At 35.3% G+C, this 27,706-nt stretch overlaps 1 protein-coding gene across 1 annotated transcript in view; it reads left to right on the top strand.

The window, feature by feature from the left end:
• NCAM2 (neural cell adhesion molecule 2) overlaps window positions 1–27,706 on the top strand; it is a 515,660-nt gene that overhangs the window by 293,913 nt on the left and 194,041 nt on the right. Inside the window, exons 2-5 of the mRNA XM_028115862.2 lie at window positions 4,007–4,081; window positions 6,819–7,025; window positions 9,585–9,728; window positions 16,417–16,554. Coding sequence (XP_027971663.1) covers window positions 4,007–4,081; window positions 6,819–7,025; window positions 9,585–9,728; window positions 16,417–16,554 — 564 coding nt within the window. The remainder of the gene's footprint in view (window positions 1–4,006; window positions 4,082–6,818; window positions 7,026–9,584; window positions 9,729–16,416; window positions 16,555–27,706) is intronic.

Here is a 27,706-nt window from a genome sequence, read left to right as displayed (position 1 = left end):
GCACAACTTTTGACACTACAAAACTTTAATTTTCTTCTGACATTTAGGTCCAAAATGAGACTGTTCGAGGTGGCTGTGGGTCAAGAACGATTACAAGAAACTCTGGATGTTAAATCACTAGAGCCATGATTAAGACATGACCTTAAATTTTAGTTCTCCAGGTTTTTCCTAATATGCACGTTTTAATGTATCTGTAGAGGTCAATTAGAGCAAATCTAGCCTTTGGGAAATATGTATTTTCTTTATATACTTTAACACCTGAATTATAGCAATGTGTCTAGTCACCAAAATGTCCATGAAAAATATGGTCTTGATTAATGGGTGAATTGATGGTTTTTACTGAATGAAAAATTAACCAAGTATTTTAATACAAATTAACTAATTAATTTCAGGCTCAATTTCATTTTATTACAATGAATAGGTTATTTATTATACCCATCAGCAAATCAGTGTAAAATTATCCAGAACTATATTTAACATATAAAGTGCTTATATCCTTCAAGTTTTGTCTTTTCTATATACTTTTCCTTAGAAAAGTAAATTTACTACAAAGACCAAAGATGGAAAGTATTTAAATAATAAGTGGCAGACATTTGTCAAACTGTCTGATATCCTTAAATTCTTTTTAAGGCAATGAAGTCATCCCACAATTTGATACTGTCAATAATGTCAGTGTTCTATCCATACTGTACAATAAGCTCTTGGTAAGTGTTTATGCATTGTTCTGCCCTGTATTCATATTTTATCAGTTTAATTAAAGGAGAAACAGAAGTGAGGGTGATGAGCCTTCACTTTTAGAAATTTACATTTTAATAGGTAGAGAAGTTAATATAATTAGCTATTATGTAAGTTTCACTCGTTTAATGAAAATGCCTACTGATTGGGGCGCCTGGGTGGCTCAGTTGGTTAAGCGACTGCCTTGGGCTCAGGTCATGATCCTGGAGTCCCAGGATCGAGTCCCGCATCGGGCTCCCTGCTCAGCGGGGAGACTGCTTCTCCCTCTGACCCTCTTCCCTCTCGTGCTCTCTATCTGTCATTCTCTCCCTCTCAAATAAATACAATCTTTAAAAAAAAAAAAAAAGAAAATGCCTACTGATCAAAGATACTTATTTGTTGATACCATAGAGGAAGCTATTAAAGAATGTTTTGTAAAGTTATTGATATTTTACTCTTGCTTTGAAGATAGAATATAGGCAGCCATGTGGACATGTGAGAAAGGGAGAGAAAAACAGAGGAAATAGCTTGAGTGAATCCATAGTGGCAGGAAAGTAAAAGAGTCCATGAAAAAGATGAGGGATGATTCATTGTGGTTGTCTGTAGCTGCAGAGCATTGGGAAAGAGTAATTGGAAATAAACATGGAAAGGCAAGTTTTCTTTCAATTAAAATTTGTATAATAATTAACTAATTGGGCTCAGCAAATCCGCTTTGAGGACTTTTGAAGCAGGCAGGTGAAATTAAGCAGTTTTAGAAACTTATGCATGCAGAAGCCTAAGAAATACTTCATGGAAAGAGAGGTTGAAGAAATAAAAGTCAGAAAAAGAAATATAGAATCTGATATATCACTATCTCAGATTAAAACAAACATCTCACATTAAAATTAAGGAGTACATGTATTAGGGGAAAATTGTTTGAAATAAGAATGCAAGCAAATGATATTTCAGAGGCTATATCTCCAAGACTTGAAAATTGAATGATGATGCCCAAAAATGGACTATGAACAGTAAGCAACTTTTGGTGGAAGGGAAATGAATTTGGTTTGCACTCAGAAAGTTTGAAATTAAAATATGCTATCCAACTGAATTCTAGCTGAGGTTGGAAACCGCAGGACTAGATTTGGAAAAGCACATACTAAAGATCCACAGAGAAAAAAAGAAATGGGATAATATCTTAAAAGAGAAAGAAAAGGGAGGAAAGAAAGAAAAAGTGGAACAGAATGGCAATTCCCTTTTTATTTTCAACCATATAATGTCTTTTCTGCCTCCTTCCCTTCTATCTGTTAGGTATGCCCAGATCTTCCCCAATTTACAAAACCCCTGACCACATGCCCAGAATTGTGGATCCCCCAAATCTCAGCCATCTCTTCGGATTCACGCTAACTGTAGGGACAGTCTTAATTTCCTTAACTTATGCAATTTGCCTCTGTTGACCCCATCTCACTTTAAATGCACCTGAGGGATTAGTTACTCTTCAGAAGGAAAAGTCCTCACTGGAAGTGGCCTTCTTTATAGCTTTTAGATAACTCTCTTGCCCCTTGATTCTACTAGTTTTCTTCCTATTCTATCTAACTTAACCTATTTCTCTCTGAAATATCAGACTGACTTGACCACTTGTTGACTCCTATAATGTGCCAAGCACTCTTTGAGAATTAAGGAATTATGAATAAAAATGGGCCCAGATTGAGGGAAGAGAAGAAAACCATGTAAGCCCGCCTGTTTCCGAAAGAGGTATCCTGAAAAAGAAGGAATTTATTATTTGATGATGGGGAGTACAAGGAAACGTATTTTAAAGAGCTTAAACATGCCCAACAAATCTTCCTTGATAAATATTTTCTTCTTTTCTCATGTTTTTGATTTTATATTTCATTTCTTTAAATGTTTTCAATATAGTTAAGTTACATTCTGAATCTAATTCCATTTTTTGAAATTTTGTGGGTCTGTTTATCGTTTTGGATGTTTTAGTTGACTCTTGCTCACAGTGCCTTATTTCACCATGGTTTTTTATGACAGAATATGAGTTTAGGTTGAAGAGAGCTTAATTTATAAACATCTTGGGCAGTGTGGGCTAATGATACAGTTCCTCAGAAGGGGATTACGTTTGTCCACCACTTAGCTGTCAGCCCTACATGGGGCACTGCTTTTTTGTTTAATTTCTCAGCTTGGAGGTTCCCAAAGAATATGTGTTTATAATTAAATTCCCAAACCTGGGATATGGCAGAGTGTGGTTAATCTATTTAAATAGAAACATTTCCCCCATCCACAGGCCAGGAGAATCAACTGTCTTTATCACTGCCCTTTTGCCAGTAGGATGATTTATTCTATACCCTTCTCATACTAAGGGTGAATTTTATTCTGCTCCAGTGTTATCTGGTGTTCAATAGCACCCACTTTTATAGACAAGTTTTGACCCCATCTTTGTGCAATCTGTGCACCTTTTGCTTACTATAATCCACAGATTTCTGGTATCACTTTATACTCTGATTTTTAGATTTTTCTTCATTTCCTCCCCCCCCCTCGGTGCTCCATTAATTTTCTGAAAGCTCAGCTATACATATCTGGAAGTAAGGGATGAAGGCATGGGTTTTGGAATGCAGTCACACTATCTTGTCTACCATATTATTAGAAATATAAGTCTTTCAATTTGTATTAAAATATAATTCTAATTTTCTTCTAAACTTTTAGAATGTTCAGCTATTTTATTTCAAAATTGACAACAAACTTATTGAACATCTCTCTTTTATTACCATTGTGCTGGTTCCTTCACTTAATTTATTTATCTTGTCAAAATAGTGTTCATTCACATTTCTTATGCAATGTTTTTCTTCTTTTCATGGAAATATTTTAGTAGGTAATCAAAATGTAGTTTATATTTTTATTGTTATGATGACAGTGTAAGATATACTCTTTCAAACAAGGCTCCAAATGTTGGGCAAACATTTTTTGTAGTTATTGCCCAATGTGGTAGCACATATATAACCAAGAATGTAAATATGGAAGTGAGTATGAATTCACTCATTTACATGACAAAGAAATTTCAACATGCTTTATTAAATAAGTCCTGTATTTGGTCTGGTTCTGAGTTGCATACTAATGTAACAGACATAATGTTGTTAGATTGTATTTTATAATTAGAATGTATTTTATACAACTTTCATTTCTTTTTACAGGTAATAAAAATTTACAGGGAAAATAATTGCTATTTGGATCGTGTAGTTTATAGATCATGTAATAAAATCTTAGAATTCATGTTGAAAGCCATACTTAATTATGATTTAAATTTTTTTTTCAGCTCTTCTTCAAGTGACAATTTCACTTAGCAAAGTAGAGCTTAGTGTGGGCGAATCTAAATTCTTCACATGTACAGGTATGTATCAGATGTACAAGTATTCTCAGATGATAACTCGTGTTATGCTTTATTTAATATTATATACTGGCAAAATTTAGATGGTGAAAAACAATTCTCTGAAAATAAAACCTTATATTATCATTGGACTTATGAGGTTGGGAAGTGTTAATAACTATATTTTGCATGTTAAAAAGTATGATTTTATTTCTGTTAATTTCAAGTTATTAATTTTGACTGTCAAACTAGCTCATTTATTTTGAAAATAATTATCAACTGTAATGTATGCACAATAACTTAAACAAATTCAAATATTATTCCTGTATAAATAGTAATATTAGGATGAATGTAAATATTATAACTGAATTACCTTCATAAATATGCAGTGAATAAATTAGATATAGCACACTGCTCTATGTTACACCTGAATGAAAACTTTGGGACAAAGCAAATCAAATCCATCCTTATGAAAATTGAATTTAAAAAAAGTTGATATTTAATCAGCAAAGCTTCTGCAAGAATTTTGTGACTATTAATCAAACTATTGTATATCGTAATACCTATGGGAAATTTTATGGACCTCATTTAGTTTGATCATGCACATGCAGAATTTTTTCAGAAGACATTTAAATACTTAAGCAACACATTCTAATTCAGAGTACTGTAGAGCTCACAAATGCACATATTCGACTTCTATTTATATTTATAAAATTCATTTTTATGCATACAAGCCTTCATACCTAAAGTTTTAAATAATGTTCATCTAGAGCCAAAATTGCCTTTTAGGGTATTTTAAAATTGTTGATGTTCCTGATTATACTTAAGTAACACAAAACTGGATTAAAATAGGCATTTCTGACATAAAATGCATTATACAAGTCTTGAGAATTACATGGCTTATTTAAATTATTATTAAAATTAATAAAAACAGAAATAGTCATAACATTTATAAATCACAAATGCCATATTATAATACACATACTATAGACATTATGTATGTATAATACCACATTTTATGAAAAACTCACAGAAGCCATGATTCTTCATATGTTTGCCTTCCTAAAGGTCTGAATTGATAGGTCTGTGGATACATATTTTTGCATATTGACAAATAGAAAGGCAGAGAGCAAATGAGATACTGATTCAACATCATTTATTATGTCAGCAGAGCTTTGGCATAAGAATGTAGATCATTGTTTTAAATCTCATCCATATTTTATATACACAAATGCACACATGCACACACACAGCTCAGTTGTGTCACATATTCACAGAATAATGAAGTAGTTTAAAAATGAATTTTGAAAAAATGAAATTGTTTTTCTTACATTTGTATATCACAATGATTTAGGTTGTATAAGTTATATAATATTATTACCTCTGTAATAGGTCAAATTAAGACATAATTTAAAATTTAAAAGAATGAATTAACATCATTTAGTGTACTAAGTTTTGCTGGTAAAATAAGGCAAAATAATGAAACATTTTCTTTTCCTTATATACAAGAGCCATATTGTTGTCATGTAAGTGGCCTTATATATATGAAATAGAGTAGTAAAACAAGATCTAAAAAAAAGATGTACGAAACCACTGCAAATCAGAATGCTTTCATGTATTTTTCCTGCTACAATGCTGACCAAGTTGCTATGACTCTGAAGTTTCCTGATACACTAAAACATAGACATCTAAACTCAATAAAATAAATGTCTTAAATTTACACCATCAGGTGGTCAGACCCTCACAGAGCTAATAAGAGTATGTCATAAATAGCAAATGAATTTGTATACCACATTTTTAAGAAAATAAAAATTTTACTGTTATTTATCAGTATCTCCAGTAGTCTAGTCTTAATAAAATTTTCCCCTGATACTTTTGAGTTAATAGTGTATACTGCTTCCACAAATTATCTCTCAAGTAATTAGGTGAAATATATCCTTTTGGTGAGTAAAAGCAAACATTGGAAGCTTCAGCTTTTACGAAGAGTATAATAACCTGGATTTTGAATTGAGAAAAATAAATGTTTACCCTGTAATGATTTGGTTGTAATTGCCTAGCAGTATAAGTATCATTTCAATGCATTCTAATTATCATATGATTAAATAGTTAACAGTTTTAAATTAAAATGATGAAACACTTCATTTCAGTTGAGAAAAGAGATTAGGGCTCCTTTTTAAAAAATAAATTAGCTTTATCTGTACAAGTTTAACAACTTAGGAAATTAATTCCAAATTCGATATTATCAAAGCCAAAGTTTATTTTGTATAGGATTTACATTGTTATAAGCTTTGCTTTATCGGAGAGAAAAGTCCTATCTCCTGACCCTGGCAAAGATAATTGGGAACAGGTGAAATCATGTTAGTAATCATGTTTCTGTTCAGATATATCGATCACATTTAATTTATGTCTGACTCAGTGGCCAAGGCAGTTTTATAACTTAACTGTAGTAATAATTCATAGATTGCTATGATAAAGTTTCAACTATCAGAGCTTAAATACCATACTGTTAGTTTCCTGTAGAACTTTTGGGTTTTGCTTACGCAAACAGGACTGAATTCTCAACATTGGATAAATAAGGATGAGCATGTGTGCTAACATTTGTGTTTACTTTCAATTTTGTAAGATTTTTCAGTTTACAGCCTTCTCTTATTTACATTTTTTCCCAAAATTGTTAAAAGTTGTCACATAATAGTAAATGTCAATGCCAAAACAAACATTTGAAACATATTTTCAAACATTTATTTTTCATGGCTATTTGCAGCAATTGGTGAACCTGAGAGTATAGATTGGTATAATCCTCAAGGAGAGAAGATAATTTCAACACAGAGGGTAGCAGTGCAAAAGGAAGGTGTTAGATCACGATTAACCATCTACAACGCAAATATAGAGGATGCAGGGATATATCGTTGTCAAGCAACAGATGCCAAAGGACAGACACAAGAAGCTACAGTTGTTTTGGAAATTTACCGTAAGTCATGCATTTATTAGTTGATTGAAATGTGGTTGTATAAAAACTCGAACAAAAAAATGCATTTAGGGGCACCTGGGAGGTGCAGTCGGTTAAGCGGCTGCCTTCAGCTCAGACCATGATCCCAGGGTCCTGGGATCAAGCCCCACGTCGGGCTCCTTGCTCAGCGGGGAGCCTGCTTCTCCCCTGCCTGCCGTCCACCCTCTTTGTGCTTGCTGTCTCTTTCTCTCTCTAGCTCTCTCTGTGTCAAATAAATAAATAAAATCTTTAAAAAATGCATTTAATAAAAACTAACATTCATGAAGAACTATGTGCTAGGCAATGTCCTAAGACCATTACAAACATCAACTTATTTATACTTTACCAGAATTCATCTCTAAAATAGAATAGATAATAGGAAAGAGTTTATTATAAACACATAGAAGGAGCCAATTCTGTTGGTTAAACAACAGAGATGAAAATGTTTTAATATTCTCAAGCCATTAAAAATCTGTTGGGTAACTAAAGAACAGTAGATTATTATGAAATTTATAGGGAGTACTCTTTCACACTAAAATAAAAGGTCAGGATGAGAACAAATGAAATTACATATATGATAGCAGCGACCAGTCTAGAATGAGAATTGAGGAAGGGTCAGTGAACAGGAGTAGACACAGAAAAAAATGAAAACTCATCTAGTGGAGAACAATATCTAGCTGGATTCTTCACCATCAGAATATTCATTAATAGAGTTTTCCACACTTACACTTCATCTTATGACTTGAGATTGACTGCTTTCTACATTCCTTCTCCCTTCTTACATTTAGGAATCATTAGCCTTTTTTTTTTTTTTTTAAGATTTATTTATTTATTTTTTAGAGAGAAATGTCAGGGGGCAGACAGAGTGGGAGAGACAGTCTTAAGCAGACTCCTTGCTGACCAGGAAGCCTGACACAGGGCTGAGCAAGGAGCCGGATGCAGGGCTGGATCATGACCTGAGCCTACACCAAGAGTCAAACACTTCACTGACTGCACCACCCAGGCACCCCAGGAATCATGAACCTATTTAAGAACACATTAAAGCCTGTTGACTCCCTAGGCTTGAAACCAGGCTCTATTACTTATTTTTGTGGCTTTGAGCAAATGCCTAACCTCTCTGTCTTTGATTTTGTCAGCTCAGTCGGTTAAGCCGCTGCCTTCGGCTCAGGTCATGATCCCAGGATCCTGGGATCGAGTCCCACATCGGGCTCCTTGCTCGGTGGGGAACCTGCTTCTCCCTCTGCCTGCCTCTCCCACTGCTTGTGTTCTGTCTCTCTCTCTGACAAATAAATAAATTCTTAAAAAATAAAATAATAATAATAATATTACCTACCTCATACGTAGAGTTGTTTTGAGCACTACATTAATCAATATTATATAAAGTGCTCTAGAACAATGCCTTACAATTAATATGTGATAGTATTTCTACCCATATTAATGAAAAATATGTGAAAAAATATAAAAATTTTAAAATACTAACTCAAGGCATCTCTTCCTGACAGCTTTATTATTATTATTATTATCATTGTAGAAGCAAGACATGAAAAAAAAGGCAAAGCATTCCCACAACATGACTTCCTCTTTGATGCCCAGTGCAATTTGTTGGCACATACTGCCCTCATTTTTCCTGACTTTGCCCTTACTCCTGTTAATTTCAAATTTCCTTAAGAAAAGATAGTGTAACTATATCCCTACAGTACCTATTTCATAAATAGAAAAAAAATAAATTGAAGTGATCATTTCCTAGACATAGTATTTGGAAAGATTTTGCATTGCTTTGAATGATGAAAAGGAAGGTGCCTGGTGTTTTGTTTGTAAACTAAAGAAATGGCTTTTTTCCCCACAAGAATAATGAATTACTTTTGTGAAAATTTCTCAACAAGCATAAATATCCAAGTTCATTCATTCATTCGACACACTTATTGGGTGTCTACTAATGACAGGCAATATTCCGAGTCCTGGACACTCAGTAAAACAGAAAATGTCACTGGCCACTTGGTGCTTATTATTTTATTGAGTAAAGAAAGACAAACAATGAATGAACTTAGAAAAACACATGGGTACTAGATATACACGCTATAGAATTCTGTAGTGAATAAAGTTAGTGTGGTAAAGAGAGGGAGAGTTGAATTGGGAAGGGAGAAGGTTATTTTATCTGTGAAGGTGGAGCAGAAATCTGAAGGCATTCAAAAGAGCACAAGGCCTGAGGATGAGAACAAACCTGGAGTGTTCAAGGGATTGCAAAGAAGACAGTTTGTCTGGATCACAGGGACTAGGAAAAGAAAGAAGAAATTGGGATCAGAGTTGTGGGGCTGATTCCAGTTCACTCAGGACCTAGTATGGCATTGTGAGGACTTTGAATTTAATTCTCAGTGAGATGGGAAGCTCTCAAGTAGAGGAATTATGTTATCTGGCCTAAGGTTTTAAAAGATCTAGAGTTAATGATTTTATCATCTCATCAATCAGCACATATTTTGGAGTATGTTACTGGGAGAAGTGAGCAATAATACTTTTGTGGTTTGTTTTACTTTCTTGATACAGAAAAACTCACTTTCAAAGAAGTGGTATCACCTCAAGAATTCAAACAAGGAGAGGATGCAGAAGTGGTTTGCCGAGTTAGCAGCTCACCTGCCCCTGTTGTCAGCTGGTTGCATCATAATGAGGAAGTCACCGCTATTTCCGACAGTTAGTATTTTGGTAACTCCCTAAATTATATGTTCTCATAATATTGCAATTTTTAAAAATGCTGAATCTACCTGACTGCATATAGAAATTTTATTTTTTGGATCCCAAGCATCAAACAACTGTTTTGAGAACCTTACAGCTCTAAAGTAGGAGTTGGCAAACCACGGACCTCAGGCTGAGTTCAGCCCCTGGGCTGTCTTTGTATGGTCATGAGATTACAGCCAAACCCGACCGTTACATAGTGTCCATGGCCACTTTGGGGACAGGGTTGAGCAGCTGTGACACAGATGGTGTGGCCTACAAAGCCTGCAATACTTATCATTTGGAGATTTACGGAAAAAGTTTGCTGACCCCATCCTATTCAAGAAAATTTTGTACAAACAGTATAAAGATAATAAGTAAATGAAGGAATCAATCCTGATGCATTCAAATTCTACATGTTACAGTTCAAACATCATCCCCTGGGCTCATCTATGTAATCTTAAAATAATATCTATATGAACCCTGTTTATTATTCTGGCACTGTTCTTTCAAAAACACCTACATGCTCTAAATATTATGCTAAGATGCATATGGATAATGGACAGAAAAGTACATTCATTCAAATTGTCTTCATAATTTTGATTCAGACTGAGCTAAAATTCCAGAATAATATGACATCTGAAACTGAAAGCATAATTTGCTTACATTATGCTACTTTACCATTGTGCATTGGGAGCATTTTCAATTTTCAATGCACCTGCATTGCAGAGAGTTATGAAATAATTGAATCTTTTCAAATACTTTCCTTCTTGGATGATTCTGTTGTGTGTTTCTAAGAGCTAAAACTTATAGCATAAAGGAGAGAAAGCAGATAGTATCTATTTTTGAATATGTACAGAGAACATATCATAATCATGTTTAATAGTCATTTTTTAAATTTTGAGACAATTTTTCTCAGCATTTTCAGCGCTTATCACTTATTGACTATCTCTCTTTTTTCTATTATAATAAGTTAGTGAGAAATAATACTTTATTTCCTCTTATTTTATTTCAGGATAACTGCTTTATATTTCATTAACACATCACATGAGTACATTGTGCAATTATTTTCAGCTATTTTTCCCTCAACAGTAAAGAAAAGGCAGTTCTTTTATAGCAGTTAAATGACAATGTCTAAACATTTTCAGATTGCCTCATCTTAGGCTTCAAGTGTACATCTGGTTTATTGTAAACCTTAATTACATGAAGGTTTTCAAATGAATTATAGTTTTTAAAAGACACAGAGAACAAAAGCCTCAAAGCAGAGATTGATAGTCAAGTGTGATGGTGATGGAGGAGCGTTACTCTGTGCTACAGCTCACACATGTTTTCCCAGTATCCAGGAACGAGATGATTTGAAGCTGGAATGCCATTATGGCTCTACTCCTTTCCTTGGCCCGGAAGCTTTGAATTTTCTAACTGCTCTGTATCTAATTCAGATTCTCTCTCTGTAAACAGTGGGTTATTATCTCCAATTTCAACAATAGTTGTGAGTTTCAAATAAGACTTGAGGCACATAATAAATATTTGTTAAATGAATGAATTAAGTATTTGCGTGTATATCAGTTTCTCAACACAATGACATTTATCTTTCTCCTTCCTTCTCACTGAGTTTTTAAATTTTGAGAATCAGTGTTACCAGAATTATATGCACTCAGGTTATATCTAGAATAAAAATAAATCCAATGCAAGGGGAAGTGACTAGTCTAGAGTAAGCATGAAACCTAGCTCTGAGTTGCAGGGCAAGGAAAGAAGAAAAATGATGTAATTATATTTTTCCTTTTTAACTCTAGGATATAAAGAATTTAGGTGACTTGTGAGGAAGGACAAACTTTTCTAACCTTTTAATATTGGAGGAACTCACCACATAGTTCATTTTTGAACAATTTGTACATTGATAATGGATTTATAAGAAATAATATTCTTCACCTGATTATACCTGATGGCCCCTTTATTTGAACTAATGGAATAAGATTAAGTTTATAACTATGAAAGGAACATGTAAGGGGACTTAGAATAATGTGGTGTGTCCAGGTAACTTTCTGAAGCCTTAATGTGGTACGTGAGTAGTTTGCAGGCTCCAGATGATATAATGAAGTTTTGGAACTGTCCATCTTATTAGCCATGCTTTTGGTAGCAGCTGTATGGCAGATATTTATAATTAAAATTCCAATAGGACATTTGAAGTGGAGGTTTTCCATGTTGCTTGTTGAAGGGAAGACACCTGCTAAAAAATCCAAACATTTAGGGAGTAAAGATGACATTTTGTTACAAAGGTTGAATATCCCAGTTGGAGGGATATGCTATTGTAGATGCTCATTCAATCTCAGCCAGTTTGAAACTTATCTCTAAAATATTCTAAATGCGGGCACCTGGGTGGCTCAGATGGTTAAGCGTCTGCCTTCGGCTCAGGTCATGATCCCAGGGTCCTGGGATCGAGTCCCGCATTGGGTTCCTTGCTCCTTGGGAGCCTGCTTCTCCTTCTGCCTCTCTCTCTCTCTGTTTCTCATGAATAAATAAATAAAATCTTAAAAAATAAAATAAAATATTCTAAATGCTTTGATCATTGCCTAATGAAGTACCCTGTTTGCATCAAAAACTATGGATAAAATAATCTTGTTCAACATTTTTTTATGTTATCTACTTCCAGTATAAAAATTCATTCAATTTTTAACTAGTTGTTGAAAACCTAGTTTTCTAGGTTTTCATATGCCATCTAGCATACTGGATGGTGGGTAGTCCTAGTTAACAAGATAAACAAGTTTATTGCCTTCAAATGGCTAATAACCTAGTATAAAAAGATTAATGAAGAAACCAGTGAAAACAAGGAATATTGAGGTCTATGAGAAGGAAAGTGCAATGATAGAGGATGATAAAAAAATAACGTCTCATCTAGTTAGGGCAGGGGAGGGTCTCCAAGATGCCTGCTGAAGAGAGAAGTAACCCTTAAATATGAAAAGGGGTTAGCCAGGTAAAGAGTGGTGGGGACTTTTCAGGAGGGGAAAAACACCATCTGCAGCGGCCCGGAGGTGAAAGACACCAGGAGTGGTGCTTTCCAGAAAATAGAATTAGTTCATTATAATGAGAATTTATAAATAAGTGCAACTAGAATACTTATACTACTAGATAAATATAAACCAGGATTGATCATAAAGGACTAATAAGAGAGGAAACTGGAAAGGAAGTTTGAGCCAAGTCATTATGGCCTTGACATCTCTGCAAAGGAATCTGGAATTTATCCAAAGGGAACATCACTAAAGGATTTAATCAAGGCAGTGACATGACCTGATATGAATTTGAGAAGGCTATTATTGCTTCAGTGAGGAGAATGAATTGGATGGTGGTCAAGGCAAAACTCCAGGCACTGATAACAGTTCAAACCCTAATGAAATGATTGCTAAAGGAGAAGGAGATTTAGACTAAGTAATGGTAAAGGGGGAAGTGACAGGACATGGGGTTTGATTGGGTGTGCAGATGGAGGGAGATGGAGAAGTTAAGGATGACTCAAGGAATTTGACTTGGGCATATAGTTCAATGTAAAGACCTGTGAACACAGAACTGGAGAGACCATATGAGAAATTTCAGGGGGAGATAGTAAACTAAACTTTAAATCTACTGAGATTAAAGTACTTACAATCCTTCTCAGTAGCTATATCTGGTCTACCGTTAAACACTTTTATGGTCATGTAATGGCCTGATCTGAAGAAAAATTGTGTCTCAAAATATAGATGGTGCTTGAAGCCAAAAGAGTAAATGAGACCAACCATCAGTGGCTGGGGAATGAGAAGAATAGAGGGCTAGAAAAAAATATGTCTCTAGAAGCATAAAGCAGATCGCTTATTGAGTATTACTTTATTTCATTTATTTTTCTGAATGCAATGAAAACTGGAGTTTTAATAATGAAAGTCCTATATAATTGAGAGAACAAATAATCTCTGATAATCAAATAGTTCTAATATCCATAGCTATGTCTGATTGACTGAAGCGGTGCTTTCTTCAAATGTTTTCTGCCATTTGATAGTTTACTAACATCATTCCATGGACTTTACATACATACCTAGAATTTGACATGTGATTTTCATGTAGTTTGTTTTCTGTTTAGAAACATCAATATGTATTTAGATTTAGCAGATAACTACTGATTTCCTAATATTCTAATAGTTTTCTCTCAGCTGGTAGAAGTAATATATTAAAATGGCCATTTAAAACTAAAATTTTACGATTAGAAGAAACACTGATTTATTCCCATCAAATTATGTATTATATGCATTCAAATTATTTTCATTTTAATATCAAGTATTGCCTTCCTGATTAAAATAATTCTTCCCATTACTATTTTTTGACTAAATACACTATAACCATTAAACAACATTAGAGTTAAAGGATAATACATATTTTAGTAATTTAAAAATATAATATTATGGTGATCAAGGTATGATTATGTGCATCCCTCTCTAAATTTGAACTTCTTAAATTGATAATTGCTTCCCACCCTAATTTCCAGCCACATGCTTAAATAGATCTTTTAATTGACCTTGAAACATTCTAAATTTTTACAAGTTCTGAGTTACTCCAGGACTTCTTGTGAGTTTAAATTTAAAATTTCTTGCAGATTCTGTTTCTCCAGGCTTTTCTTGGAGAAAAGGAAAATTTACCAGGGGAAAGCATCTTCATGAACATTTGTGTCTCTCTTCTTAGGGTCAACCTAAAGAAGAAATAAACATGATGGGAAAGCTTGTGGAGTAGTCCCCCCTTGTCCACAGGGGATACATTTCAAGACCCCTAGTGGATGCTTAAAACCACAAATAGTTCCAAACCCTATACTGTTTTTCCTAAAAAAAAAAAAAAAACCTATGATAAAGTTTAATTTATACCATAAGCATTTAATTTATAAATTAAGAGATTAACGACAATTGCTAACAATAAAATAGAACAATTATACAAATATAATAAAAGTTGTGTGAATGTGGCCACTCTCTCTCAATTTAGCTTATTGTACTGTACTCACCTTTTTTCCTTTTATGACATGACACAATGCCTAGGCGATGAGATGCAATGAGGTGATGTAGGGTTAGGCTACTATTGACTTCTGATAAAATGTCAGAAGGAGGATCATCTGCTTCCAATCCATGGTTGACCACAGGCAAATGAAACTGCAGAAGGCAAAACTGTGGATAAGGATGAGGGGAGGCTACTGTACTTCTTGAGCTGAAAATCATGTCCATTGCTTTATAATCAATATTTTCTATTTCTGGTATCCTCTGAATCTACATATTTCCACTCTTTGTTAATTATCTCTTGCTTACCTATAGGAAGCATAATCCTCCCATAGCCTGATCACTCTCCTATTTGTATTTGCAGCCCCAACTAGAACTGGTATGGCATTTAGGAATTGCGTTAAGGACTTGCTATGGAAGATGAACTCCAAATCTGAATTGAACCCTGAACTGCCTGATATCATAGCAGTTTATTTCTCAGTTACATGAAGTCTGATTGGTAGCAGGGGTAGGGGTAAGATTGTACCCCATGCATTCATTCAGTGCTCTAGACTGAGGGATGATCTATCTTTTTCTTGTGTGGTTTCCATGTTTGCCCTAACCGATCAAACCAGCAGATAGGGGAAGAGCAGTAAACACTAGAATAGGTCCAAAAAGTAACCTTTAATGGTATAACAGTAAATATCCCAGAGATGAACACCTTAAATTAATGGCATTTCTACTTTACTAAAAGGTCCAAGGGTGTCGAGGATGTATCTCTCTTATCTACCAGAGTATCTCAAATACTGTACATACCAAATAAATGATGTTCAATGATGTATTAATTAATGAAATTGAAGGCATTGCTTTTGCAACCTGTTTTAAAATAGGACTAGAGTTCAGACCGTTCTTTATTTGATAAGAAGGGAAAAGGTCTTAACACTGCAACAAAATTGTGATGATTAAAAACTCAAGCCAGACATTGTGGAAACACTGTCAGGCTGAAATGGTGCCTAGGCTAGCCAGGTTATCTTAAGCAATCAACTAATGCATGCCCTGCAACAGCTTATTTTTAATGTATATTCATGTGCATATACTCACACCTAAGATGGAATCTTGAAATAAAATTAAGTCTAATCTGTTCATTCCTAAAGTGGATTATCTGCATTTAGAAAAAAAATTCAAATGAATTTGAGATATGACCATTTTATATGTCCTCTATGTGGCTTGAATATTATTGTACCATTTAGCTGCCTCCTCAGAGTATGCAAAATTATTAGTTTAATTATTGTGTGAGGAAGGCTGTTCAATCAATTTTCTAACCCTTTTCCATACTCAAGTTGCTACATATTTGCAGTCAAAATGTCTTCATGTCTGTAATATCTAATCTCGCAGCATTGTTCTTTTGTGTATCATTTCTGCATTCAAAGTACCAAGGGGAAAATAATAGCCTAAGCATTTTATGTGGAAATAAAGTCTTGAATGTGTTTTAGAAAAAAGGTGTAACAAGGCAGTGTGGAGTGGAAAAATTGAAGTGAAATTACATTTTACTTTCAAATTTGAATTTGTTTGTTGATGAAAAGTTTGATAGTGTCAGACAAGTGCCATATTTTAAGTCTTAGCCATTTAGAGCACACCGGACTCTGCTTTCAATTACTGATATCATTTCCTCCCCTTTGCTTACTTTCCAGATCGATTTGCTATGCTAGCCAACAATAATCTGCAGATTCTCAACATCAATAAAAGCGATGAAGGTATATACAGGTGTGAAGGAAGAGTGGAGGCTAGGGGAGAAATTGACTTCCGTGATATCATCGTTATTGTTAATGGTAAGCAGAGAATAATTTGTACCTCTTTTATTATTGCATGTTAGCAATATATTGATTTGTAGCCATGCAAATACAGCACTCTGATACACCTCTTCTCAACCTCGAGGAAATCTCCTGACCTCAGTGATAGCATCTATTACATTGTGTATAGCCTCAAGGGCAGGATCCGTGGCTTATTCAACACCATCACCTTTTTTTAGAGTCTTGAAAGAGAGTAGTTGCCTTTTGCTGGTTTTGTAGTTGTTGAAAGAATGCCAAGTGAAACGTAGTAAAGTATCATACTAGATTTTACTTTTAAATTGCATGAATCACTTGTTGCTTAAACTAATCTATTTAACAGTTTTGTAGGTTTTCTCAAATTTAAAATTAATAATTGATTCCACAAGGAGATTAATAACTAAGTTTATGGCATCACAATGACATTTCTTCCAAACTTGGCTTCTCCTGCTTTATTTCTTGCCTGTGATAACATGACATTCTGTGAGCCCAGACGATATTTTAATGTTGTCCTGGTTGTCTCTATTTTGGTAATCTAATCTGTAAATGACATGTGCACCACATGTTTTTAACAACTCTCAAATATATTCTACCATGATGCTCTCCGTAGGAGTGCAGCCCTTTTAAATTGTTTTTTCTTTTTCTTTTTCTTGAATTGCTACAAGTTGTTTCCTCTACTCTCAGGCTCATAATTTCAACTTCTTCTCCATCCAACCTCTCAACAGTAAATTTGTCAATGATTCCCATTACCTTCGAGACAAAGTCAAGACTGCTTTTCTTGTCATTGGAAGCCTTTTTTTTTTAATTTTTTAATTGTTATGTTAATCACCATATATTACATAATTTGTTTTGGTGTAGTGTTCCATGATTCATTGTTCATAACACCCAGTGCTCCATGCAGAATGTGCCCTCTTTAATACCCATCACCAGGCTAACCCATCCCCCTACCCTCCTCCCCTCTAGAAACCTCAGTTTGTTTTTCAGAGTCCATCATCTCTCCTGGTTCGTCTCCCCCTCTGACTTACTCCCCTTCATTCTTCCTCTCCTGCAATCTTCTTCTTTTTCTTTTTTCTTAAAATATGTTGCGTTATTTGTTTCAGAAGTACAGATCTGTGATTCAACAGTCTTACACAATTCACAGCGCTCACGATAGCACATATCTTCCCCAATGTCTATCACCCAGCCACCCCATCCCTCCCACCCCCAACCACTCCAGCAACCCTCAGTTTGTTCCTGAGATTAAGAATTCCTCATATCAGTGAGGTCATATGATACATGTCTTTCTCTGATTGACTTATTTCGCTCAGCATAACACCCTCCAGTTCCACCCACGTCGTTGCAAATGGCAAGATCTCATTCCTTTTGATGGCTGCATAATATTCCATTGTGTATATATACCACATCTTCTTTATCCATTCATCTGTCGATGGGCATCTTGGCTCTTTCCACAGTTTGGCTATGGTGGACATTGCTGCTATAAACATTGGGGTACACGTACCCCTTCGGGTCCCTACATTTGTATCTTTGGGGTAAATACCCAGTAGTGCAATTGCTGGATCGAACGGTAGCTCTAATTTCAACTGTTTGAGGAACCTCCATACTGTTTTCCAGAGGGGTTGCATCAGCTTGCATTCCCACCAACAGTGTAAGAAGGTTCCCCTTTCTCTGCATCCTTGCCAACACTTGTTGTTTCCTGACTTGTTAATTTTAGCCAGAAATCTTACTATTTGCAACAACATGGGTGGAACTGGAGGGTGTTATGCTGAGTGAAATAAGTCAATCAGAGAAAGACAATTATCATATGGATTCACTCATATGTGGAATTTAAGAAACAAAACAGAGGATCATAGGAGAAGGGAAGGAAAAATAAAACAAGACGAAATCAGAGAGGGAGACAAACCATAAGAGACTCCTAATCATAGGATACAAACTGAGGGTTGCTGTGGGGGAGAGTGGGAGGTTGGTGTAACTGGGTGATGGGCATTAAGGAAGGCACATGATGTAATGAGCACTTGGTGCTGTATGCAATTGAGGAATAACTGAACTCTACATCTGAAACTAATGATGTACTATATGTTAATTAATTGAATTTAAATAAAATAGGAAAATATAAATAAATATAAAAGTTTGTTGGTCTTTTACTACCTGTAGCAAAGGTAGTTTGACCACAAAGTTCATGCTGAAAGAGAAAGACAGTGTGAGAACACTGCTATCTTTTTCTCTCCTTCTCTAAGTCTGTAATTAATTGAGATTTGTGGATAATATAATGGAATAGACCAGACGGTATGACTTGGAAACCAGGCAGGCTGGTAGAAATTGCACATGCTTATGGAGGAGGCCAAAGGGTCAGGCCTTCAGAAGCGAAGTTTTTCTTTTTTAGAAGTGCAGAGTCTAGTATTTATTACGAGTACACAGTCAGAGGTTTTGACCTTCAACACATGGGGAAGATTTCAGTGCATGAACAATAGGTTTAAAATGGAAGCATGTATCTATATATGTATCTCCATCTATTTCTATTACCAATAAGCATCTCTAAACTATTTCTGTCTATTATATACAGTAAACAAAGATAACTTACACTATTTAGTTTAACTATTGACAACTCTCTACTGTGCTTTATTTCCAAAATAATTTATGTTGGCCTATAAAAGTGTATTTTGTCACAGAAAAATCATTGTGCTGAGTGTTCTTTTATAAAAATGGGGATTATAATATTAGTTTTTAATGTAAAGTTTAGGAGGCAGTATATAAATATTTTTATTATATGTTTTATGCGTGTCAAATTATGCACATACTTTTGCACTAAAACAGTAACTCAAGTCTGATATTAAAAAGGAAGTGTTGGCTTACCTGGGTAGCTCAGTTGGTAAGCGTTTGCCTTTGGCTCAGGTCATGGTCCCACTGGAGTCCTGGGATCAAGCCCTGCATCAGGCTCTTTGCTCAGCAGAGAGCCTGCTTCTCCATCTGCCTGCCGCTCTCCCTGCTTGTGCTTTCTCTCTTTCTCTGATAAATAAATAAGTAAAATCTTAAAAAAAAAAGAAAAAAAGGAACTGTTATCGAGCAGACATAGCATGTTCACCCTTCATTAACTATTTTGCTATTATAACTTCTACCTTAATATATTTAATAAGTGTTCTAATCTGTTTCCATACTAGTTTATCTGTGAATGTTTATACATGATTATATTTATTTTGAAGGAAGCATTTTTTGGGTATGAGTGTCTTAATTTAACAAAGTTTGAATATTCAAGTCCATCATGGTGTGCACTCAAACTGGAATATTTAGTTCTGTATGTCTATTCCTATTATGTCAGGATTCACAAGTAGATAACATGGGATTGTGTTCTTTTGTGCCACTCAAATCAATCACGTAGGTGGTTTTCTGTTCTGTCTGCATCACACTGAGCCTCCCAAAGGCAAATCATTCTCCTTCCACATCCCAATTTCCTCTAACAGAATCAACTACAGATCCTAATCTGACCTTTGCTAGAACACTGCTTTATCTCCACTTCTTCTAATTAGTCACATTTTCCCTTTATGGTCACAAAACTCTCATACCTTAGAATTCCTGGTACCACTTTTCTTCAAAATAACAGTGTTCACAAAAATCAACCATTGATTTATTCCCCTTCTGATGCAGTTGGATCCTGTCAAGGGAATGCATTGACTAATGCCACCGGTTCATCTGTGCTTTGCTCTCACATTCTGCCTTTACTTCAGGCAGAAAAATCATTCTGCTCCAGTGTTATTGACTTTTGTGCGGCTTACTGGAGACCAGCTCCTTTTAAATTTTGAACTCTCCTTAAAAGTATCGCCCTACTAGTTCTCTCCTATAAAACCTCTCAAAGACATTTCAATGAAAAGTTCAAGGGTGCAAAAAATAATAATAAAAGCAATAGCTTTATCCACATTATCTTATCTTACCTCAGTGACAAATTTGACTTGCTCTGTGACCTTTTCCTCAACTTATGTTGTAAGCCCTCTCTCTTAATTGCGACTGATTTTCATCCTGACTGATTTGGATTTTATCCTGGACCTCCTTTACTTGTCTCCTTCCCCCTCAAGGACACTGGAATCCTGACCAAAGGCTCCAGGCAACTATTTATGGACATTTCACTACTTCCTTGTAAAATCTTGGCTCTGGAAGAAGTTCTGCTCTTTCTTTTAATTTTTGCTCTTTGAAATCTTTTCCCTCACATTTCCTTTCTTCCAGTTCATACCCTTTTGTTTCAATAATTAGTCAAAGGATATTTTTGCTAGGTTCCTCTGTGGTACCAATAATACTAAATGTTAGGGATATTTTTTTTCTTATCTCCGTCTATTACTTTCTTACTATATTTCTCAATGCCTTTGTATAGTTTTTCACAAATACTTATCTCTCCTCCTTTGAAGAGGTTATATGTCACTGCTCATTGACATGTGGATTATGGTGCTTCCAGGGGAAGAGTTGTGCATCCCCACCCAACTGATAACAAGACTTCTTCTGGCCAATGGCTTATAAACAAACACAGTATACACTATGATTGAAATCATAGAAGAATCACATGTTTTTTATCATGTTCTTTCCTTCTGACATGAAACTAGCATGACACAAGAAGAGACTTCTCCTTCACCTTGGACACCATGATGAAGACAGGTGCAGCAGGGTCCCAGCTGATCTGCAGGTGCAGACACATAACATAAATAAGAAGTAAAGAACATTTTTTAAGCCCTGAAATTTTAGAGTCATTTGTTATCACAGAAAAGCAGACAGTGCTTTTTCACACAGAAATGCAATGCCAGTGGCTTTTTCCTACTTAAAATAAGCAAATTAAATACTGTCTGACCTAGGTGTACTTCTGAAATTACTTCCCTGAGTATGGTACAGACATCTTATAAATCCTACTTTCCCTGATGGTGATCATTTCTTATGACTTTTTTATCACCTTATCTCAAAATATTGGAATTTCAACTGAAGACTTTTGACTGCAGTTTCAATATTAATTTATATTGCATTAAACAGGTGCATATGAAGTGCTAGCTATATGTTTAACACTATGTAATGCTCAGAAAGGCTTAGTGTAGCATCATTTCCCTCAAGGCACTTAGAGTTTTATCTTAATAACATAAAATAATCAACTTTACTAAAATCCTTTATTGTTTATGGGGAAGCTGGATACAAAAGCATATACTAAGGGCAATTTTTATAGATATTAACAGACTATTTTATAAGAAGGGGTACCTATTGTAGTTGAAGGGGAGACTTGCTTGGTATTTGGGATAAATCTATTGATGAAAAGGCGTTACCTTGTAGAAAAGAGAGAGACAGAGAGACAAATAAAGCAGCATCTGCAAAATCAAAAAGAGGTATAAGGTGAAAAAGCATCCAATAGCTTAACTGTTACTGGAATGTGATATTTTGGGGAGGGAGTAATGGTAGGGTTAGAGGAAGATACAGCTGGAAGGTGGGGAGCCAGATCATGGAGGACCATGGACTCTCTTCTATGAGGCTAAGATGAGCTCACTTTGAAGAGCAGGGAAACTAGAAAGCAAGGAAGTTGACAGAAGGATGGAGGCAGAGAGAGGAAGTGAGTTAGTTCAAGTGAGAGGTAATTAGGACCTGTGCTAAAAGACAAAGAAATGAAGGGGAAGATAGAAAATCGGGTATTATTTGAAGCAAAGCCTTTGTGTTACTTACATATGTGTCACAGAGGCAAGAGCAATCAAGGGTAATTTGAAGACTTTTACTGTAGGTTCTAGCTTTCCAGTATAATAAATGCAAACAAAACTGACCAACAAAGTGTGAACTGAAATATATCTGTTGGATTTGACCATTATGAGATTACAAGAGACATTAGGGTCAATGATATCATTTGAATAGCCTGGAAAAAATTCATACCACAATGTCTTGAAAAATGAAGGTAGCAAAGGCATAGCATTTGTTACCTCAACTTATTGGAATCATGTTAAATGGGAAACATTACAAGGTTGAATTAAAGATCAGAGGAAGTGGTTGGGGTTCTAGGACACTTACAAGGAAGATACACCTTGCACATAAATAGAATATCTTTTATGTTGAGCCTGGAGGAAGTGTGTCCAAACTGAGTTAGGATATGGATAAATTAATTCAAAGATAGGTCTGGTTGATAATTTGAGATAAATCTTGCCACATGACTTCCATATTCTATTTCCAGTCACCTGGCTTCCCTCATCTAGCAAACACTGATGTACTCTGGATATTTCTCAAATATTTCTCCACAGTCTTATGTGTTTACATCTTCTCTTTATTGGATTTTCAAGTAACCTTTCTAACATACCTAAAATTTTTTCACAAATCTTCCAGTGGCTGCCTTCCTTTAATTACTATACCCTATTATATTATTATATATTTGATAAATTGGCTGGCCATCTTCTCTATAAAGTCCTGGGCTCTTTTTACTAGATAATTATATTATACACCCACCCACATGTACATGTTATTGTGTGATATCCAAATCTTGTATATATTTCTTTAAAAGAGAATTCAAAATCATTTCTCTTTTTAACCCATGCTCATTCTCCCCCATCAGGTTCCTAGCCCTTATTTAAGTAGAATGCTCACTAAAACTACTGAGAAAATGTCCATATAAATGACAGATCTGGAAATAACTTTTAAATTTAAAGTATAGTCAATAAAGAGTTATTTTTATAAAATGCTCTTTTAAAGTGTTATGATTCATTATTTTCTGAATCTTTTGTAAATTTGTGGAGAGCGATCCACTAATTGCCAATTCAACCTTGGGATAATGGAGGCAGGAAAGATTGAGAATGGATGAAAAACACCTAGTAGTATAATTTTAAAGCAATTGTGTCTTTAGTCTTCCTTTGAACATTAAAATCAACAGTAAATGACAATGGCCAGAGATATTTGTGCAAGTGCATGTCAGAATGGAGAGTGCACTTTGTTAATGCAGCAGCCCTCAGGCAGTGATTTTGTATTCCTGCCCATTTTCTAGCCATTTCTTAAAATTAAGAAAATTGGAAAAAGTACTTTTCTTTTTTAAGAAAATGAAAAGTCAGAATTTTCCTCTTTAAATTTTATGCAATGTTATATAACATTAAGGATATATAAAAATATAAAAGACCAGGAACTAGCCTCTTGTATATCAATAATACAATTGAATCAGCCATTCATAGCAATAGTTTAAGTCAGTTTAATTACTGTAAATTCCTAATTTATAGCAATAATATATAATATATAATTCACCAAAGAGTCAGTAAGTAAGCTTTTGTCAAAACCAGAATATTTTCTGGTATTATTAAATATTTTTACCCCTAATGATCCCATTAAGTTTCAAAGAATATAAGGAAGAAATTTTTTCTTCTTTTTTTATTCTCATCCAATGTTATTTTAGAAATTTCTATAATATAGAAAATGTGATAGATATGTTAGTGGAGAGTCCTGTTCCCCAGCCTCAGTTTTTGGGTTCGACCAAGCAAGGGTCAAAGTGAAAGTACACTCTCAAGATTGACAAATGGGCAGGTGACTGATGGGGGTGGGGGAGGGTGTCAAGGTTGTCTTTTCTTTTTATGTTTGCATATGTAATGAGTCATAGCTAAGGTAGTCTCTGACTGAGGCTGCTTTCAATCTTCTAAGGGACTCCTCCTACGTGTGGGGAGGGGGAGTTTTTGGCTCTCCATGGTCTTTGTCAGAACTGTCATGGCAGCCTTCCCCTGCAGGGAGGAGGGGTCAAAACTGCAATGTAAATATATCATAATGAAGCTATAGGTTACTATAGGACTGGGGTTATAGGGAAGAACGTTTGCTGATTCACCGGGGTCTTTCCCTGCTATTTGCAACTTGGCTCCCACCCTTTTTTATCAGTTCCAAAGCACCTGTTCCCTGCTCATATCTAGCTAACTGCCTACTCCATTTGATAGATAGATAGATGATTAATAGATGATAGATAGATAGATAGATAGATAGATAGATAGATAGATAGATAATAGATAGATTATGATAGATAGATAGATAGATAGATAGATAGATAGATAGATAGATAGATAGATAGACAGACAGACTGATGGATCTAAGGACATTTTTCTTTGCCTTTCCTCTCAACATAAATAATTGGTGTGAATAATTAATATGGTTTCTTCCTTTTCTTCAATTTGTATTTCTTTTTTGCCCAGAATTTCCTGTGTACACTTAAAGGGCATAATATTATATTTGCAAGGCAGTGGAAAAGCATACATTTATTTTACAACTTATTCCTTTCCATTTTTGATTATAAGAGAAGGCAGAATTATCCCATTGTTTGAATCAGATCCCGGCTCAGAACTCAACCATCCCCTGGATGGCAGTCTCCTGGTTAGGTAGAGATTAGTCTTTGTAATTTTTCTCTAACACGTGCTTAATAAACGCGGAAGTGAACACTATCATTTGTCAAAGCAAGAATGAAAATTTCAAGAAATCTATAGAGGACACAAGATACTGCAATGATGAAAATATTTTACATTTCATGGAATCAATCAGTAAAGTAAAAGACACCCTCAACGTACTATCTGGCATTGTGCAGATGAATGACATTGAGGACAATTAGTGTCTAGATTACATTCACGACATTAATGTGTTCTGTTCTTCAAACTGGGCTGCACTAAAGGATGACTTAGGAAGCAGTGTCACTGTTTTATTCATATTGCAAGTTACTTGTGACCAGTATCTCTTACTTTCACTTTTTTTTGTATCATGTCCAATGGCTTTCAATAAAAGTGTAGGTGGCCAGAGCATGTGTCTTGTTTTTTTTTTTTTTTTATCTTTTTATGTTATATTAGTCACCATACAATACATCATTAGTTTTTGATGTAGTAATCCATGATCCATTGTTTTAGTATAACACCCAGTTCTCCATGCAGTATATGCCTTCCTTAATACGCGTCACTGGGCTAACCCATCCCCCCACCTCCCTCCCCTCTGAAACCCTCAGTTTGTTTCTCAGAGTCCATAGTCTCTCATAGTTCATCTCTCCCTCCAATTTCCCCCTTTCATTTTTCCCTTCCTTCTTCTAATGTCCTCCATTCTATTCCTTATGTTCCACAAATAAGTGAAACCATATGATAATTGACTTTCTCTGCTTGACTTATTTCACTTAGCATAATCTCCAGTCCCATTCATGTTGATGTAAAAGTTGGGTATTCATCCTTTCTGATGGCTGAATAATATCCCATTGTATATATGGATCACATCTTCTTTATTCATTCATCTGTTGGAGGGCATCTCGGCTCTTTCCACAGTTTGGCTATTGTGGACATTTCTGCTATGAACATTGGGGTGCATATGGCCCTTCTTTTCACTACGTCTGTGTCTTTGGGGTAAATACCCGGTAGTGCAATTGCTGTGTCATGGGGTAGCTCTATTTTTAATTTTTTGGGGCATCTCCACACTGTTTTCCAAAGTGGCTGTAACCGCCTTGCCTTCCCGCCAATAGTGCAAGAGGGTTCTCCTTTCTCCACAACCTCTCCAACATTCATTGTTTCTTGCCTTTTCAGTTTTTGCCATTCTAACTGCTGTAAGGTAGTATCTCAATGTGGTTTTGACTTGAATTTCCCTGATGGCTAATGATGATGAACATTTTTTCATGTGTCTGTTAGCCATTTGTATGTCTTCTTTGGAGAGGTGTCTGTTCATATCTTCTACCCATTTTTTGACTGGATTATTTGTTTTTTGGGTGTTGTTTGAGAAGTTCTTTATAGATCTTGGATACCAGCCCTTTATCTGTAGTGTCATTTGCAAATATCTTCTCCCATTCTGTGGGTTGCATCTTTGTTTTGTTGACTGTTTTCTTTGCTGTGCAGAAGCTTTTTATCTTGGGCACCTGGGTGGCTCAGTCATTAAGCGTCTGCCTTCGGCTCAGGTCATGATCCCAGGGTCCTGGCATCAAGTCCCACATCGGGCTCCCTGCTCTGCGGGAAGCCTGCTTCTCCTACTCCCACTCCCCCTGCTTGTGTTCCTGCTCTCGCTATGTCTCTCTCTGTCAAATAAATAAATAAAATATTTAAAGAAAAAAAAAAGAAGATTTTTATCTTGATGAAGTCCCAAAAGTTTATTTTGCTTTTGTTTCACTAGCGTTTGGAGATGTATTTTGAAAGAAATTGTTGTGGCCGATGTCAAAGAGGTTACTGCCTATGTTCTCCTCTAGGATTTTGATGGATTCCTGTTTCACATTGAGGTCTTTCATCCATTTTGAGTTTTCCTTGAGCATATATCTTTTTAACAGTGGCAAAGGTTAAGAAACAAAGAATTCCATTTAAGTTAGATATAAATTAAATAAACACCCAGTTATAAGTAAAATTAGTTCCCTGTACTGAACACATTTTTAAGTACAGTATGGTGTGCCCCTTTATGGAGGTACACTTAGTTTTACTAGGATAACTGAGAGTGTGCCATCTCTATGTCAAATTAGTCTTCTGTCTCTTACACACACACACACACACACACACACACAACTAGCCTGATTTCTATTCCCCCTATAATACTTAGTTCAAGTATCATTTCTAGAAAGTTTTTCCCAATTTTATCTGCCTTTATTACCTGACTTCCACCCCTTGAGATTTCATAGCACTAGAAAATTTTATCTCTGTAAAATTTTCCCAAGTTCAGATATTTGAAAGGCCTCACCAAATTCCCTATAGTATGCTCATGTAAAGGTCATATTTTAAAGGAAAGTGTATGGTGCACCAAGAGGAAAAGAATGCAGGAAAACATCAGACAGGCCTCCAGGATACAGTCTCCTGTGTGAGATCCTCCAGGGCCCTATTTGCACACAAAGATGCTCTTTACTTTGAACCACCACTATCTGAGTGAGGAATCTTCAAGAAGCTCTCAGTGGGGGTCCTTAAGTAATTAAAGCAGGTTTTACAAATTGGTTAGTCCAGGTACAAACTATTAGTGCAGAAAATGTTTGGGGATCCCTAGGGGAGTTTCTGGTTCATCATAAATTCTTTGTCCAAAGTCAAATAACAGACATCCAAGTATCCCCAAAGGTATTTTAGAACTTTTTCAGCAGAGCTATTAACCAACTCCATCTCTACAATCTCTCTCTCAGTATACCTTTCACAGTGATTTGAAATTATCTATTTATGTGTGAAATTATCTCAAACTAGACCATTAATGCTTCAAGAACAAAGGTAATATTATA

This window comes from Eumetopias jubatus, unplaced genomic scaffold, assembly GCF_037043125.1.
Source record: "Eumetopias jubatus isolate StellerSeaLion01/CBP00866 unplaced genomic scaffold, mEumJub1_p1.0 scaffold_1, whole genome shotgun sequence".
NCBI classification, from domain to species: domain Eukaryota; kingdom Metazoa; phylum Chordata; class Mammalia; order Carnivora; family Otariidae; genus Eumetopias; species Eumetopias jubatus.
Note: the sequence above shows the minus strand (reverse complement) of the source record. Positions and strands in the feature narration are given on the sequence as shown.